At 39.2% G+C, this 18,541-nt stretch overlaps 3 protein-coding genes across 4 annotated transcripts in view; 2 read left to right on the top strand and 1 right to left on the bottom strand.

Annotated features, from left to right (window-relative positions):
- Positions 1–6,866: 6,866 nt before the first annotated feature.
- Positions 6,867–9,813, top strand: rad51ap1 (RAD51 associated protein 1). Of its 2 annotated transcripts, none has more exons than XM_069164893.1 (9): positions 6,867–7,153; positions 7,256–7,302; positions 7,468–7,603; positions 8,195–8,301; positions 8,388–8,477; positions 8,637–8,765; positions 8,839–9,024; positions 9,118–9,258; positions 9,369–9,813. In XM_069164893.1, the coding sequence occupies exons 1-9, from the start codon at positions 7,137–7,139 to the stop codon at positions 9,494–9,496; spliced, it is 981 nt and encodes a 326-aa protein (XP_069020994.1). In that variant the 5' UTR covers positions 6,867–7,136; the 3' UTR covers positions 9,497–9,813. The 2 variants fall into 2 exon arrangements, with proteins under 2 accessions (XP_069020994.1, XP_069020995.1); XM_069164894.1 differs by having other exon boundaries at positions 9,121–9,258.
- Positions 9,814–10,645: 832 nt separating this feature from the next.
- Positions 10,646–16,284, top strand: LOC138207567 (probable polypeptide N-acetylgalactosaminyltransferase 8). Its single transcript, XM_069164880.1, has 11 exons — positions 10,646–10,817; positions 11,402–11,639; positions 12,022–12,191; positions 13,000–13,183; positions 13,294–13,491; positions 13,920–14,034; positions 14,828–15,013; positions 15,160–15,297; positions 15,532–15,627; positions 15,705–15,872; positions 15,968–16,284. The coding sequence occupies exons 1-11, from the start codon at positions 10,646–10,648 to the stop codon at positions 16,100–16,102; spliced, it is 1,800 nt and encodes a 599-aa protein (XP_069020981.1). The 3' UTR covers positions 16,103–16,284.
- A 173-nt stretch (positions 16,285–16,457) lies between these two features.
- The window catches only part of ada2b (adenosine deaminase 2b), a 46,045-nt gene continuing 43,961 nt past the window's right edge, over positions 16,458–18,541 (bottom strand). The window contains exons 5-9 of the mRNA XM_069164901.1: positions 17,800–17,890; positions 17,492–17,600; positions 17,252–17,409; positions 16,963–17,165; positions 16,458–16,792 (exon numbers count right to left, since the gene is read on the bottom strand). Coding sequence (XP_069021002.1) covers positions 16,705–16,792; positions 16,963–17,165; positions 17,252–17,409; positions 17,492–17,600; positions 17,800–17,890 — 649 coding nt within the window. The 3' untranslated portion in view covers positions 16,458–16,704. The remainder of the gene's footprint in view (positions 16,793–16,962; positions 17,166–17,251; positions 17,410–17,491; positions 17,601–17,799; positions 17,891–18,541) is intronic.

Consider the following 18,541-nt stretch of genomic DNA (forward strand, 5'->3'; position numbering starts at 1 on the left):
AGCCCCATACATACCTGTGTTTGAGTCCTGATATCTTATCAATGCTAGAATTATTCTCAGAAAAACTACCAGAATACTGATCAGAAGGAGAGAATTTAACGAATAGCACCATGACATCTTGTGTAAAGCTATATTGACTTGAATGGGAGTCTATTGGAGCCAGAGGTTTTTTTTGGAACCAGCCTCTGGTGGCCCTTAGTAGTACTGCCCTTTATTTAGACCTGGAGACTACGTCCATTTTTATATGTACAGTATATATACTGAAGAGCCACCTCCTTCCTGAACATGTTTTAAGAAAACAAACTTGTAATTGCCACCAATTTATAGATTACAGCAACAGAGGCTGCCAATCGAAAGGCACCAGAACTGGTAGCAGCAGCCAGAACAGAATGAAGGCTGAAACACTGAAGCAACAAGGCACCACAGATAACCTGACAGAGAGCGACTGATAGCTGATTGAGAAAAAGGAGCAGCTGTGTGAGCGAATGAATTAGTCAGGTGATGACATGAGGTGGAAAACTCAACAGTGACAGCTGGTGGGCAGGTGTGGAATGACAAGAGTGTCATGCATTGCGTCTTTAACATTATTCATATTTTTCTAGTACATTTCGTTATCTTCTAGAAGTAGATATTATACTCTTTATTTTAGTGGTAATTTGTAGATCACTGACTGTAGTGAATTTTGTGTACAAGTAAACCTGGAGCAACGTTCAGACACCTGCCTAATAACAAAAAAATGTACTGGAGAAGAGCCGTGAAACCTGTTACAAGTTTCCTTTTTCAGTGTGGAAAAGTGCTCCTGCTTCGCCTCAGCCCACATGAGGACATCGCCCTCTGGTGTCGCACAGGTGTTAGGACATCCTGTCACTGTCTGAGGGATGATAACTCACTGCATTGCAGCATTGAGAAGCTGGCAAGTGGTTTGAATAAGATCAATGACACTTTACTTTGAACAAAACTTGTGAGAAGTGTTGTTTGGAACATGAATTCCCTGCATAGGATGCCAGCACAAATCTTGACTCAGTGAGTGTTTATAAAAGCATATTAGCTTCAGAAGATGTTTAATGTGCTGTACAAGTGCTCGGCTAAACATAGTAGAGAAATCTGTGTCATCCCCTGCATTGCAGGTAGTATATCTCAGAGGAATATCAAATAAAAAAAAAAGCAGGTTGTCAGGACAGCTACCATTTATAGCGAGATTCTTCACCTCCACTTTAGGCAACCCACTCATCACTCCTTAATAATCTTACTGTGAAAAGTTGTGACAATTTTTTTTCTTTTTTACAAACTGACGAAGGTTACATGTTTCTTGGCCAGAATTACTCCCTGTAGGGAAACTAAAGTCACTCTCAAGTGCACTGAGAGCCTGCTGCTGTCAGATGTATACGGACACTTATTAGCTTTTAAAGACCGGCGTGTGCACTGCACTTTGTTGGAAATGCACAACAGAGAATCTGAAGTAGCCGATCTATTAACAAATGAGGCAACAGTGAGAGTGCTGCCTCCTTGGCATGATGAGACACAAGTCACAGAGATCTCATGTGCTTGTATCCTCTTGCCAGTGACCCGCCTGTTCAAAGGTCACCCTAATGAGACTGCTCCCTGGGTGCCCTTCAAGTGCCATGCTGGAGTGCAGGAAACAATGCTGCGTTACAGATGCTATTTTGAATGGTGTCACGGTGTAAAACTGGCAGCGTTGAATTATTGCCGGCCCTTTGATGCTGTTTATATCCCTACTGTCTTGTCAACACCCAAATGTTCCTTATCCAGGACCTGATATTGTCGATAACGCTGCCCCAAAACACCAGCAGCAAAGTCTTGACATGATGATTATGCAAATAAGAATTTGTAAAAATGTGTTTTTTTATTCATCTTTTGCTCCCCTACTGGAGTACTCTTATTCAGTTAAGCTGTTACTTGCCAAGGGATTCTCAAACTGGGATAAAATAGGTCCCAAGAAAAATCAGGAAGTCACCAGATGACCGAAAGATTCCTCCAGTGATTTGGCATTGTTATCAACGGTCTATCGTAAGATAGATTAAAAAAAAAGAAAAAAAAGAAGCTGGCCTGCAGTACCCATGATGCAACTTCTGGATAATTTCACCATTTTAGAGCTCTAAAAAAAATCTTTAAAATCAGACAAATTCACAAAAGCCATACCGTGTGCATTCATGTCATATTGGAGGTTGTTTTTTTTTTGTAATTACAAGTTTCCAACTTGTTTCTATTGGCATCCAAGTCAAAATTACAACCAGGAATTGTTTAAAAAAAAACACTCAAAACAGCCTGAAAACACTTCACTTAGTAATTACAACAACTACAGTGTTATATAGTCACGAATATAAATCCAAATGTAATGGATGTTGTCTTACACTGTGAATGCACGGTATTTTGATTCTCACATGACCATCACAAAAGTCATGAAATGACTTGACAGGAAGTCATTAACACTGAAATCTTTTCCATCTCTACCATCCTTCCTAAATTACATGAACGCAATATAAAGCCAGAAATTGTGATGAGGGTCACAAGCCAGGAAGGTTGGGAATTACTGTTTTAATATAGGCTACTTTTAATTTAAACCTGACAGACCGACACTATAATGCCTTCAGCAACCACAATTAACTGCGAAAATTAAATTCAGACCTGAAATACATTTTGTATTACTTTGGGTTGTGACATGTCTTTCATAAAATCCCTTCTCAACTAAAATTTGTTCTGCCCACACTTCCTAAAATCTCTTCATGATTGTTCCTCTGCGGTCTCTCATCTCCCTTACAATTAGCTTTGTGGCTGCTGCATGTGTACTCCAAAAAAAAAAAAACTCTCCCAAAGCATGCACTTAAGAAGACGAAGTCTAAGACAACAAACTCCGGAAGCCACTGATTGACAGATCTCTCTGCCCACTCTGGTTCTCCGGCTGAAGTCGTGGCTGCTGTGGCTGCGCTGTGATTGCCGCTGCCCCATGTCTGAAGGCATCTGATGCGAGGCCATTTCTAGGATACAATAACAGCACCACGCTGACACAACTTCACCGCCGGATATCCGAAACACTAAAAGCCTCATCTAGACATATTTAGTTTGAGGCTTGTAAATCGCAGGTGCCCCCTTACAATTAATTTTCTGTTTGACGGAGCATTTTGTCTCTATGGAGAACTAAAAATTCTTCCAGCTTCCAACATAGAAACACAGTTTCTGACGAGTAGGAACAAATCACCTCTCTTGTACTTTTATTACATTGGCAGCAGTCTTACTTCTTATTCACGCAGGACATGACAACCTTTTGCATTTTTCCTAAAATATGTCAATAGTAAAGAAGCGGTTTATTTTCCCTTTGCCCTGCGTGGCATGTAAATAACAACATTGCAGTCTCCGCCTGCGGAACAACCATACAGGGGCATCGTCGCTGGACTGAGAGAGCCTCACACAAACTACCACTCACAGATGCTATACAGTGCATAATGATGGCATTCACATCAGTGGTTGAGGGGGAAAACTGCCTCCTGACCACTTCCAACTAACAAGCTCAAATTAAGACCACTGATGACCTCACGACTGCCAACCAGGCCAACTGCATGTCTCACTTCAAAATAGCCTGGTAATACCGCCTGCTGGTGCCACAGATAGAAAAAAACCATAACGGGTTTGTTAAATATCACAACTTGTGACAAGTTTATACTGTTTAAAAATTAGATCTGACCAGGCTAAATAAATGTTTGGCGTAAGGAAGTTCTAGAAAGAAGAGCCTGGCCTCATACTTCCTGGACTTTTAGAGTTTTACATGTCCACCTGTAATGGCTGTCTGTGCTGTCACCGACATGTCATATGTTTACTACTACTACATGACAACAATAACAATCAGCAGATCATAACAAAAAAATACAAAATGTGATCGAGGCTTTTAAGGAAACAAAAGACGTTTCGGCTGCTGCATAATTTAACCAGAGGTTCGATGCCCTCCGAGCTCAGGTACTTTAACGAAACAGGAAGGTTTAGTGGTTTGTCTGATGAAGATCAGCTTCTGTTTTAGCTACAACATGTGACCAAAAACAAAATGTGTATATCAGGATTTTTTTTTTTATATATGTATATATATTATGCTATAAATGCAAATTGTTAAAGCAAATAACAAAGTTCAGGCATCAAGAGGTCATAGTTCATCCAGACAGGGACATCAATACAAATACATCAATACAAACTGAATGTCTGTCCATCCAATAGTTGTTGAGATCTGTGAGTCTGGGCCAAATTGGGGAGCAAACTGACCAACCAACAAAAAAGTTAGCATGAATAAGTTTTTTTTAATCTATTTAATCAACTTTGTCCAAAAAAAAAACCCCAACCAATTAATTCAGGTACTGTAAGAAAATGATATAAAGTAAAAACCTTAGTTAAAATCAGGATAGGGTTTAATGGTATGTTTAGAAAAGAGATTTTTTTTTTAAAAAAAATGGCATTATGGACCGAACAGAATTAAAAGTATTTTGCTGACTGAAGTTACAATAACAGCCTTGGCACTTTAGCAATTCAAAGTAAATAAAATACAATAGCTGCTTTAAGATTTATTCATGGAGGATTGTACTCCATTATTGTAATTGTAGCTATGTAAACCAAATGTACAATATGCACGTTTAGTTAGATATTTAGGGATATGTAACATCACAAACCTCCATAATTTTAACTCAGGACAAATTTGAAAACATAACATTTACCAGAGTCGTAATGTAAGAGGGCATTTCTGCTTTTAGTTTTGTCAGCAATATGTATATTACACACTGTTCCCCACCAGAGGTCACGTGATCGGGGGGACATATAGTGTCCCGAGTGGAGGCGTAGCAATTTTTCCACGGCAGGGACATAAATCCGGACCTAACAGATGTTGTTAAAAAAGAGATGCACATGTGGAGAATGGGGCTGTAATGTAATGATTGACCGGGCGGTGTTAAAAGTCACCTATTTACCGCAGCTGTCGTCACAGATACAGAATAAAAACATCTATATGTGTGAATGGAAGCGTGATGTTGTGACCGCAGTGACTGGATCTGATATTTTAGTCACGGCTGTAGGCAGCGCTGGAGGAGTTGAGGAATGCGTGACCGCAGGGCCCTTTGGCCCCACGGCTGCACGTCTTCCTCCCGAAGACACGGACCATCAGCATCCCAGGTCCACTGCGTGACAAACCGCAGCCGACAGCCACCCACTCACACGCTGGAAAATGACAACCCTGCAGCTCTCTCAGAAGTCCAGTAAAAGCGGAGCGATCTCTCTTCTGCTGCACTTCAGAGGGAGCCGTGATTGCTTCCGCCCGTCGTGTGGGCGGCTGGGCGGCTGAGGACATGTCAGGTTCATGTCAATCAGCCGGTCAGGCTGCGGACCTCTGTGATCGGGGGCCCTCAAGCGTCAGGATTATACTGCCATCTGCTGGACTCGCGACCCGCAGCAGTCAGTTTTCATTATTTGATCACTTTTGTTGTTCTATTTAAAGAATTCATAAATACGATGATGGCTTTGTGCAATGTCACAATCAAATCTGAAAAAAAAAACTGTCCAGAGAGAGAGAGAGAGAGAGAGCTATAACACATTTCTGGATTTTATTTTAAATATATCCATCACAGGTGACAGATGATATATATTTGGAAGTACACAAATATTTTGACTCAGTTTGAAAAAAGAAAAATACATTTTACTTTTTAGAAGAAATATATCTACAAGCATGTTTATATGTTTGGAGAGATTTTTGGAGATAATCTTGTTTACCTATTTAATTTATAAGTTAGTGATGTTTTTTTTTTTTTTTTTAAGTCCCATCCCCTCCACACACCTACATGTGAGTTTGGGCAAACTTAGATCTGGCAGCATGTGGGATGAATAACTACTCTAAACTCTCGTGGGCATGCAGTGTCTCAAAATGTCCCTTTTTTTATTTTTTTTATTTTTTTTTACTGGCAAGTGGAAATGTTTACTCTGAAGAAGAGAAAGCACAATGACAGCAGGTGGCAGGTAACATATGTTGTCCTCATCATCAGTGTTTACTGAAATAAATGCTGTAGTCTCGAAGGGTGATTTTAGTTTGATTTGTGTAATCAAAGGTAATCTTCAGAGGTGGAGTGCTGCTGGAGCGCACCGGAAAGTTCTCTTGATCTGGTTAAAATTCATTTCCATTTTTTTTTTTAATATGCTTGAAGATTCAAAACAATCCAGATCCAGATACAAACAAATGAATGGTCAGAGTTGTCATATTGACATTTGAGGTGTCCTGATTGATTCAAGACATAAACTCAAGCCTCATTTTGATCCACTACCGTTTACTTTGTTAAAGTTACAGCATTACAAAAACGCCAACACTTCCTGTATGGGTTTCAAACAACAACAACAACAACAACAACAACAACAAAACTGGCGTTTCAGCAGTTAGAAAGCCCTTTTTTATTGTGAAACATGTTAGATTAAAAGAAAGATATTCACGATTGATCAGAAAACCCTCCTGAAAGCTGTTTTCTGGAATAAAACGCACTGAAATAGTTAATATATCGTGATACTATAAGAGGAATCTTTAAGAACGTAACAACCAATCACAGCGGGGCATCCGTCCAGCTGATCCAATCTAGCACCAACCTATTTGACAAAAGCAGATTCGACACTTTTTTTTGTTTTTTGTTGTTTCACGTTTGAAAAAAAATAAATTGGAATCCTTTGATTAAATTGACGTTTTTTGTAGTATCGAGTACATTACTACACAAGCGATATATCTTTTCTAGATATTTTGTTGTTTTTGTTTTCGTCGGATTGTTCCGGCTTTCGTCATCCTGGTCAACAAACGTCACTTCCTCATTGGTTCAGGCGGGCTGGTTGAAAGCAGAGCAGACGAGCTCCATCGCGCTACTCGGTCCCTGAAGTTGCGTTAATTCGGTATTTTTTAACGTGTTTGTCAACTACAACAAACACATTTCTCTGTCTTGTCACAACCGGCGTGTGTGTTAGACTTCAAGCTGTCGACAAAGTTAAGCTCGGATAGTTTAGCGGCTCCTCCTGGCAGACATTAGCGTTGACGTCACAGCTAAGGCGACGTTAATGTTTGTTATTGGTGACTGAATTAAAAAAAACAAATCGTCATCATCTCTTTAATTTCACAAGCTATGGACCGACCATCAAGGTGAGTGAATACTTGTGTTAATCCAAATTCATGCTCCCAGTTGACCTGATGACTCCCATTAATGCGAACACGTCATTTTTTTTTTTTTTTGTTGACACACAGGAAGACAAAGGTTTTGAACTACTGTGAATCCAAAGACATTGATGATGGTGAGTTAAAGTCTAACTTCTACTCAATTTACTGCGCCTATTGGTGTTGTTCTCTTCCTTAAGACTCACTTTATTTCCAGAAGATGTAAAATAGTTAGATGAACACATCTCAAGTTTCTCCCTCTCTTTTTTTATTTATTTATTTATTTATTTATTTTTTAACAGATGAAGATTTTGCCTGTGTGATGGCACCGCCCAGCAAAAAGGCCCGGGAGGATGCGAAACAGCAACAAATGAAATCAAGCAAGTCGTCCGGTCGGGAGACCAACTCGCAATCCCCACCGAGCCAGAACAGCAGCAGGTGGATGTACAACAAGACGTTTAAAATGATGATGACGTGTACCAGCTCAGACTGAGAGAAAACAATTTAAACTTTATTGCACACACAAAAAAAAAAAACCTAATCTGTTTATTGTACTTTCGTAGCATATGAAATATATAATAGACAAAACACCAGTCTATAAGGTAACATCGCAAAAAATGATGATAGGAAAAAAAACAGTTCAAAGTGGGAAGTGTTTTTTGCTCTGTGTAAACTCAGGGAAGAGTGACCTTCTTTTAACCTTCAAGGAAATACAATTAGTTTTAGGTCACGCCATGCAAAAGACGGCATCAGGAACACTTCTATTATAATGACGTCATGCTGATCCCATAACCTGTCAATCAACTTAAAACAGGACTTCAAAATAAGCCTATAAGCAAGATGTGAGCTTCTCTTTGTTTTCAGGTCACCTACAAGTTTGGTGTTGTTCCAAGGATAATTTATTTATTTATATATAATACATATTTAAGGTGTTTGACGAGTAAACTAAAAGTTGAAAATCTCTCACAGGACAGGACATTGTTTATACAACAAGGCTTGAATCTTGTCAACATGAATTCATTTTCGCAGACAACCTCTGGATGGAAAAGTGTATGAAAGAGATCTTGAAGCCGCCATCACACTTTCGCAGCTCAATAATGCAGATGGATTAAAGGACCAGTCTCCCACCAGTAAAGGTATGTATGCTGTGGCCTGTAAAATGCAGATCAGGTTGTTTACAGTTGAAAATCTGTCACCTTAATTTCTTCTTAAATTTATTCAGGTGATATCAGAGTTCAACTCCCAGGAGATGAAAACACAGATCCAACATCTTTGCACCTGTCCAACTGCAGTGTGAATGGTGCAATCATGGGTAAAGTTCCTCTATTTTTATCCACTGTAGATATTTTACTGCACATATCATGTCCTCACACATGACAAATATATTTGTTTGAATATAATCCTGCTTGATAAGGATGGAATTAGTATGATTTCTTTTCCTGCAGCTGTCTGAATGTTTGGTTTTCTTCAGGTCTTGACAAAATCACATCAGAGAAAGGGTCACCTGCCTCATCCGCACAAAGAAAGGCTGCCTCTAAAGCCACTGAGGAGCAAAGACAAAAGGATGAAGATGAGGACTATCAACCCAAACTCACACCAGGTAATCACTTTTTCATCGCTCCAAAAGACAACGTTGGTTTTGTGTCATTAAAATAACAATAATGCCTTTCCAGAATCGGAGAGCGATGAAGATTTCAGTGAACCAGATGAGAGCGAAGATGAGGAGTTTATAGTAAGGAAAGCCAACAAGACTAAGAAGAAGGAGAAAGTCACCAAGAATGACAAAAACAAACCGACTCCGGCTTCTAAAAAAGAAAAGCAACCATCCAAACCATCAAAGTTTAAATCACAGGCAGCAGGTACGTTCCTGAGGTTCATCATAGACGACTCAGCATTTGGCTGCAGTTGAAATCCCACTTGGTCATTATTTTGAGAACTATTTTGTCTCGCAGCAGCTTCCACCCCGATGAGAAGTCCTCCTACAGCCAAAGTTGCACCAAAAACTCCGGCTTCATCCTCCCCAGTTTTCACTTCGAAGCCTGCAGTCTCTCTGAGCCCACCAGGGGGCAGAGTGGCCAAGTGGATCCCACCAGGTGCAGTATGAGTAAACCACAGCACTGATACTTTAATACGGACTTTTAGAGACAGATGGAGTGTGTTCCAGTAACTCCAAAACGCACTGTATTACTGTTATTCTTTCCAGCTCAAATTGGAAAAAGTCCCACGTCGTCCCAGAGTCCAGCAGTGAAGTCTCCAGGTCAGGGTCTGCGACTCGGACTATCCCGTCTTGTTCGGGTCAAACCGCTTCACCCCAGTGTTCCAACTCACTGACTGAACTCTTGCCCTGTCAGTGCGACAGTCTGCGTCACTGAGGGCCAAGTCTTGCTGTCTGTTTTTCATTTTTAAGCAGTAAATATTCACGGACTACGAAACATATGAAATGACTTCCAGCAGGATTTCTCTTCCCCACAAATGATCAGTTCTCTTTGTTAAGTGAAGGTGTTTGTTACATTTCAACCTCGTCACTGCAGTCATTTTTCTCCTTTTGTGAGTTCACATCTCAGATACAGAAAAAAAAACCAGAATCTGATAGAGTGAATTCTCCCCCTTTTTTTTTTTTCCTTTTTTTTTTTTTTAAATCTTAATTATATCATCTTACTACCATTCAAAAGATAATATTTTCCTTTTTACACTTGTATGAAAACATTGTATATTGTGTACATACGTCTAAAATAAAATGTAGAAGTTTATTTTTGTACAGCTCTATTTGTACATACAAATACTTCATATATATTTGTTAATACATTTAGGTGGATTAATCTTTAACAAGGCATAATGTTTTAAAAGGTCTGTTTTTAATTTTTTTATAAAACAAAATTATTTAGGAACTAAAACTCACTAAAGTAAAAATGACAATATTTACCTCTGAAATGTGGAGTAAGAATATAAAGTGATATGAGAAGAAAGAACTGTCAGTGAAGGTACTTAGTTACATTAAGAGTAAAAGTGAATTAAAGCATGCAAATAAATTCTTCTCTTAATGTTTATAAAAATGAAAACATAATTTAATGTATAACATATTTAAACTGTATAAACATATGGTAATACAAAAAATGGAAACAGTGAACTTTAGACTTTTAGTATCTGTTTCTTTGCTGTTCTGTGTTCAGTTTATATGAACATTTTCAAATATTTGTTGATCATATACAGAAATATGTGCTCACGTAGCAATAAATTCTCAATAATTAACTTTATGAACAACTCATTTGTTTGTATTGGCTCCTGATATCTGGCATCGCGGAGCCGAACATCAGAGTGAAAAACAAACATCCTACATTTCACGTCAATTATAACGGTATGTAAATACAGGTGTGGAGCCAGAGAATAGATTCACTAAGATAGAGTTCACCTGAAATAGACCAGAAAGTAAAACGTTCTCTTTCAGTTTGAGACAGAACAACCCGCATCACCAGCAGCAGGATGAGATCCCGCTGGTTTAAAGGGTCACTTGCGGCCTTCGTCGTGGCTTTGGCCTTGTTGCAACTCGGCTCCATTAAGAGGGAGGTGCACACCCATTCGAAGAGGCTCCAGAAGGCCCACCACAACAACACCGTGAGGATGGACAAGATAGAAGCAGACATCAACAGGCTGCGTGAGTTAAAGTCAGCTACTTCTGCATAAAGTCTACATTTAGAATTTAGTAAATACAGTCTGATTTGATGGTCTGCAGTTCAAAATATATAAATTTGTTTCTTTTAGACATACAGACTGTTTTTTGGAACACATTTAAACATTTAATTGATCTGCTTCACATGAAAATCAATTTAGAAAAACTGGTTATATGGAATATCTGCCCCTAAAAATTATTTTATTAGCAATTATTCTGGTGATTTTCTTACATACTCAGCTTGCCTCAATAAAATGTGTAAATTTAGAAGAAAATTATAATTTCCCAGAGACCACTGTGGCATCTTTAGATTTCAGGTTATTATGTGACCAACAATCCAAAACACAAAGATAAGCGAGGCAAGAAAGTTAAATATTTTTGGCCTCTTGACTGGAAAATTTCAGCATCTGTTAATTAATCATCGTAATAATTAAAGTTTAAACAAACGGGATCTTCTGTATCTTTACGACTCAGGGAGGGTCATCTGTCAGCCGTCCGTCCCTCTTTTTACAGAGAGCAGACCAATGAGGAGGTTAAAACAAACACTATCTGGTCTCTTTTGTCCACAGTCAGTTTGATGAAAAAGGAAAGGAGGGAGCCGGTGGCCGAGACGGGAGCAGAGGTGCAGAAGGAGAAGATGGTGGTGAGGAAAGTGCACCCGGACTCTGCTCTGTTCAGAAAGTGGGGGGATCATCTGTCAGAGGAGGATCAGAGGGAGGCGGAGAGGTTATTTCGGAGATACGGCTACAACGCCTTCCTCAGTGACAGGCTGCCCCTCAACAGAGAGATCCCAGACACCAGGCCCCCCCAGGTGAATGAAACTTCCTGCTCCTGCAGGAACTGCTGCTAAAAATCACACCTGGTTCAGGTGATGTCACAACGAACTGCTTGTGATATCTGTTCGGTGTGAAACCCACATCATACACAAATGTTTTTACTTTTTATGCGGTCCTAGACCTCCATTTAAAATGCATCAATTTGTATTCTTTTACATGGATAATCTGTATTATGTGAATTAATTTTGGGGCAATATTATTTAGAAACTTTTATATTTGACAACAAAACAGACGGATATTTTTGGTACACAAAATAATTTCTATTTTACTCCGTTCAGTGAGTGTAAAATCAACAATTTCATTGTCATTTTGGCATGAATACGATGTTTTTACGCGTGCTATATTTTTGCTCACAGGTGTACTGAGAAAAGGTATCCAGAGGATCTGCTCACCCTCAGTGTTGTGTTAATCTACCTGGATGAAGCGCTTTCCGTCATCAAAAGGGCCGTCCGCAGCGTCATCGACAAAACACCGGCTCGGCTGCTGCAGGACATCATACTGGTGGACGATCACAGCAGCAACAGTATGTAGACCTGCCTCCACAGATTATCTCCCGTCAGGCTGTGGTACCTTTTAGATGTATGAGGTGATGGAAAATGACAACATATATTTTCTCTTTTGCATCCAGTGACAAATTTATGTTTCGAGACATTTGCATCAAGTTGTGGAGCTCACTGCATTAAAAAAATGGAAGCAGAAACAACTGTCCTATGATTCTTGATAGTTCACAGACTTCACTTTGATAAGCTTCTTTAGAGATTATTTTTGTTGACAAGATATAAAAAAGAGTGACAGGAGCACTGCTTCTTTATGTAGGTCCTTTTTTCAAGTTTTCCATTCAAGAAACGATGTGTTCCAATAGATAAATACGACAGTGATGCTGCAGTTTGTTGCCTTTGTGATATTTTACTGAACAATTGTAGGAATATACAATGAGTTTCTATTGGCAAGTACCATTAAACAAATTGACTTGCAGCAATGTGGCCCCAACAGGAATGGCTTGTTTGCTTTAATCTGGGTTGGAGCTGAAATGTAATATTACACGGAGTGAAATGTGTAAATTTAATGTAAATATATGCCGAGAAATAATCCGGTTAAAAGAATAAATATCATAGGGTTTGTTTGCCCTTTTAAAGGAACAGTTTGATATTTCGTTAAGTAGAATTTGTGCATTTTATGTGAATCCTTTAAATTTGGTTATTTTGTGATTCATCAGTGAGATATTGGTTGGGTGCTTGATGCATGTGGCCACCTGGTTCCTACTGTGGCGGTATAACTAGACTGAGTACACAGTTCAGATTAGTAAAACAGTTCATCTTTCTTCTCTGCAGAGGATTTAATGGAGAAAATGGACGAATACATCACCTTCATCAACAAGGAGCGTCCAGGCCTGGTGAAGAAAGTGCGGCACTCTGAGCAGCTCGGCCTCACCCAGGCTAGACTGTCGGGATGGAAGACGGCTGTAGGGGACGTGGTGGCTATTTTGGATGCTCACATCGAAGTCCATGTACAATGGTTGGTTTAAATGTTGAGTGATCTGAGTCATCACAGCTCACTTTAGTTGTTTTTTGCTGCAGTGATAAACATTTTGTCACTTCTTTTTGTTTCTGTTCATCTGTGTCCAGGGCAGAGCCGTTGTTAGCTCGGATTAAAGAGGACCGCACCGTGATATTGTCACCAGTTTTTGACAAAATCGGTTTTGATGACTTGACAGTGACTTCCTACACATCTGCAGCCCACGGCTTTGACTGGGCTCTGTGGTGCCTGTACGAAAGCTTTAGCCCTGAGTGGTACGCCTTGAAGGATGAATCACTGCCTGGCAAGTAAGAGTCACCCAAATCACAACAAAACACACTTTTACCCTTCAAGGAATAGTTTGACAATTTGGGAAATATGCTCTGCTTCTCGAGAGCTCAGTGAGTGTAGTATTGATCTTATCTAACTCCCTAGAAAAATTAGAAACAGCTTAATTTCCAAAATGTCAAACAATTCTATAAACATACGCCATGAAAATAGTTTACATTTACAAAGAAATAGAATTTTGTTTTTGGTACTGAACACACTGGAAAAGACCGATTTAAGCTACAAATATTGAAAACTATTGATGGAACAATAAGATACTGTCTATTGTTTAATTTTCAAATGTTTTAATTAAATTTTTTTTTTTTTTTTTTTTTTAAACATTGTTGTGACATTCACAACACACATTTACTTCCCATTTGGTATGCGGTGTTGTTTCCTTTGTCCCCAGGAGCCCCTCCATCATGGGGATACTTGTAGCTGATCGCAAGTTCTTTGGAGAAATTGGAAGCCTTGATGGTGGAATGAAAATATATGGAGGTGAAAATGTGGAGCTCAGCATCCGGGTAGGATTCTCAAGTTGTTTAACAATCACCCAAATAAATCAAACATTAAGTCTGACTTCTTAAACTTGGACTGAAGATACTTTATCAAGTACGCTGCAGTTTTTAGCTACACTAGCAGCATAGCCTTAGGGAATGCTGCGTCAATCAGTCTATTGCTCTACCAGTTTTTCACCAACCGTGTCATGGTTGCCATTACATTTTACAGATGTTAATGGTCTCCACACCATCATCAGGTCAAAACCTTAATTTGTGTAACACTTTGTTTTATTAACCTTCAAAACTAATGATATTCCCATGCTAACACATTAAACTAAAATGGTGATCATAGTGAACAACACCTGCTTTGCATCAGCGTGCTAGTATTGTCATTGTCTCAAAGAAGCCACAGTGTCCAAGTCCAGCCTCACAGAGAAGCTTGCATGGCCAAAGGCTCTGAGCTTAAGTTGAGTTTATTTCGTTTTTGTGATTGTTTTTTTTTGTTTTGTTTTTTAATAATTAAAAACACAAACAAGTTGGATGATCTCAAATGCCAAAGTGTAACTGTTCTTGCTGCTGATATATTCAGGATGTTTGATTACCCTTTGGGAAATGCATGCTGGGATATGCTAAAGAATGTAGAATTTGGCAATATACCTTTGAGTGCATGTTGCTTTGGACGTCCTGTCCGAAAAGACTGTGCTCAGTACAGCATGTGTCCTCGTTCAGAGTTAATTTTTTCATATTGTAAATAGTGAGTGAGTCACGTGCCCTTTCAGATCTGCTTTTTGAATATATGTCTGTTGTGTTTTGGCAGGTGTGGCTGTGTGGTGGCAGCATAGAAGTTATACCTTGCTCTAAAATTGCTCACATTGAACGAGCATGGAAGCCCTACCTCCCAGACCTGACAGGCATGATGAAGCGTAATGCACTGAGGGTGGCGGCGGTGTGGCTGGATGAATATAAATACAATGTCAACATAGCCTGGAACATTTCCCGAGAGGTAGGAGGTCATTAGTCACTTGAGTTACAACTTTTTTCATCCAGATACCCTGACTTGGTTTTATCAGTGAGTGCTCTGGAGATTGCACAAACACTTGAGTTGCTCTGACTTTTCCCAAAATCTTTGTGGCCTTATTTTTCTGACAGAATCACGGGATAGACTTTGGGGATGTGTCAGAGAGGAAGAAGCTAAGAGAGAGTCTAAATTGTAAGCCCTTTCAGTGGTATCTAGATAATGTTTACCCCATGCTGGACCCCCTGGATAACCTGCTCGGGCATGGAGCTGTAAGTAAAACAATTGTAAAACAATATTATATCTGACTGTATGTGGGAGAATGAATCTGCAACTGTTACTATCAAATTTGGAAAAGTTTTAAGTTTAATTAAATATATTGAATCCAATTTTTTACTTTCAAATTGATTCTCTTTGAAGACTCTCATAGAAGTTAATCATAGGATATCTTAGAGTAGCAAGTGGATTAAAATGTTTTCTTGTATTTATTCTGCTTCTGTTTGCAGCTGATAAACAATATTAAGATGGATCTCTGTCTTGATCAAGGCTCAGAAACTTTGAACACACCCATCATGTACTCGTGCCACCGCTACTCATCTCAGGTTTGTGCAGAGGTTCATTGCTTGCTACCAGACTGTGATTTTCTTTGTTTGTGCGTAATTCTTGTTCTGTGGTGCAGCAATGTTATTATCGTGCTGACGGCCAACTCCACATCGGTGAAATCAAGTTTCACAAGTACGAAAGCAACCGCTGTGTGGTGGATCCCGGCACTGGAGTCTACCCAAAAATTTACAAGTGCGAAATGGCCAAGCAGAAGAAGTTCCCCATGCTATGGGATTTTAAGCAGGTAGATATTTCATTTAAAAAAAAATATATATAAATGTAAAAGGTCTGTCTGGAGGGAAAAAAAAGATAGAAAATTAACTTGTGTTTTATTCTCAGGCAGGACCTATCCAGAATCGAGAAACAAAGAGATGTCTGGAAGTTGTGAGAGATGTAGATGGCCTTTTCCAACTTCTTGTCCAGCAGTGCAGTGGTCAGAGCTGGGAGATACAACATCTCATCAAAGACCACTGAAAGTCTGGTGGGCAGGTCTGTGAGGACATGAGTGCAGAACTGCACCTCTTGAAAGACGTGGATTAACAAGAGTCACACGGTGCACCGGCAGAGTTGTGAACTGGATCATCGAGATAAAGAGATCTTTTTTTATTTTTACTTCATTCGTTATTTTTAGATTGCACATTTTTGACAAATGTCACTTTGCCAATGAGTCATAACTTTGTTTTATGGTTTTGAATATAGAAATGTCCTTTGCTAACGACAGTTTTGTGTTATAACAACAATAGATTGGCTGTGGGTGACTGTGTAGACTGTTGTATTAAACTAAAGTCTAACTGAATGACTTTATTGTATATATTTTTTTGTGCTTGTGTCAGGAAAATACAAATATTGCAGAAACATAGAGTTTTAAGATGCTGTACCTCCTTAGACGAGACCATGTGTCGAAATTCAATACGGAATGTTAAACTCTTTTTGGCCTTCCCTTTAGAAAAGCCACATAAGCTCCAAGGAAACAATGTCTGGTCATTTGTTTAAATAAAAGCTTCTAATTGCCCATAGATGTTTGGTGATATTACAAAAATCCATCAAGTTAAACAAAACTATTTGTGGTTTTGCTGTTATGAATTGTCAGAGATGAAGGCGTCCCATTTGCTCTGCCACATGACATGGCCTGTATCCTTTAGATGGGCTGGCAGCGAGCTGTACCTGCAATGAGAAGAAACATTTAATGAGAACGAATTCATGGCATTGCAATACTGTTTAAAAAGGTTGCAATAACGTAGAAAAGCTTCATTCTACGTGTTTAAACATGGACAAAAACATCCAAGTTTAATAGCGTTTATACCTTGACGGAATTAAAATCAACTGATGCTGACCTAATGGAGTTCACAGCCAGTTCTTTCAGAGTGCCGAGGTTTGCTTTCAGCCCTCCGATGCCCACAAAGGCCTGATAAAAGTCGAAGGAGAGACCTGTGGTGCCAAACAGAGATGGGTCATCAGAGCTAATCACCATCGGGTGGCCCTCAGACATCAGCACAGCTGCAGGGTGGTTCCTGAGATCTGATACCAGCTTCAGCACCTGCAGATCGGAGGTCAAACGAACACATGTAAAGACAGGTATGTACTTTTCTTTTCTACTGTCCCAATTACAATAGGTCATCGAACCTGGTTTGAGACTGGACACAACTCCACAGCCACGTTTCTTTTCCTGGAAAGCTCTTTGGCAAGTGGATGGTGTGCCAAAGCATAGCCGTGCCCAATGCGCGTTGTGTTGAACAGTAGGGCATCAAGAATATTTTGATCTACATCGGTGCCTTCATCATCTGCAAACATAAGCAAAGACGATGTGAACTTTCGAAAAGTGATCCGTTGTAATCATGTATTTCAAGCTTTTCAGTCACCCACCTGTCTCCCCTGCGTGAAAGAAGTATGGCAACGTGACACCCAGTTCAGCCGGCAAGGAAAGCGCATCTCTGAAGTACCAAAGAGTCCTCCCACTGTTCTCCCTGCCAACCTGCAGACCATATTTTTTTTAGCTCATCCATTAGTTATACCTGCTTATAACTTTTAGGTTTGGCAAGGGGTGGGGTACACCCTGGGAAAGGTTATCAATCAATCACAGGTTAATTGGTGACTTTAAATTGCACCTACATATTAGTCCTAAGTGTCTTTAAAATGTGGAGAACAACCTCCAGACACTGGGAACCACGTACCATGTCAAATCCTGCAACAACGTCGGGGAAATCCTTCTGCAGCTGAATGGCCTCTTTTACTGCCGCTTTGACCGCAAATAGGCTGAGAGCCCTGCAGAAAGCAACAGACAACAATACTTTATTTATAAATACTTTATTTGACTAATACAGACAGAATTTTAAAAAAGAGGATAACCGCATATGTAACAATACATCAAAATATAATTATATAATATTAATATATTGACCATATTTTAGACGACATGCTATAGTATGACTTTTTTTTTATCATATTTCAGACGACATGCTACAGTATGACTTTTTTATCATATTTTAGACGACATGCTATAGTATGACTTTTTTAATCATATTTTAAACGACACACTACAGTGTGACTTTTTGATCATGTTTTAGACGACATGCTATAGTATGACTTTTTTTTTATCATATTTTAGACGACATGCTATAGTATGACTTTTTGATCATATTTTAGACGACATGCTATAGTATGACTTTTTGATCATAATTTAGACGACATGCTATAGTATGACTTTTTGATCATATTTTAGACGACATGCTACAGTATGACTTTTTTAGCATATTTTAGACGACATGCTATAGTATGACTTTTTTATCATATTTTAGACGACATGCTACAGTATGACTTTTTTAGCATATTTTAGACGACATGCTATAGTATGACTTTTTGATCATATTTTAGACGACATGCTACAGTATGACTTTTTGATCATATTTTAGACGA

Source organism: Embiotoca jacksoni, unplaced genomic scaffold (assembly GCF_022577435.1).
Source record: "Embiotoca jacksoni isolate LCO1_2020_lvr unplaced genomic scaffold, fEmbJac1.0.p SCAF_32, whole genome shotgun sequence".
In the NCBI taxonomy this organism is placed as follows: Eukaryota; Metazoa; Chordata; class Actinopteri; family Embiotocidae; genus Embiotoca; species Embiotoca jacksoni.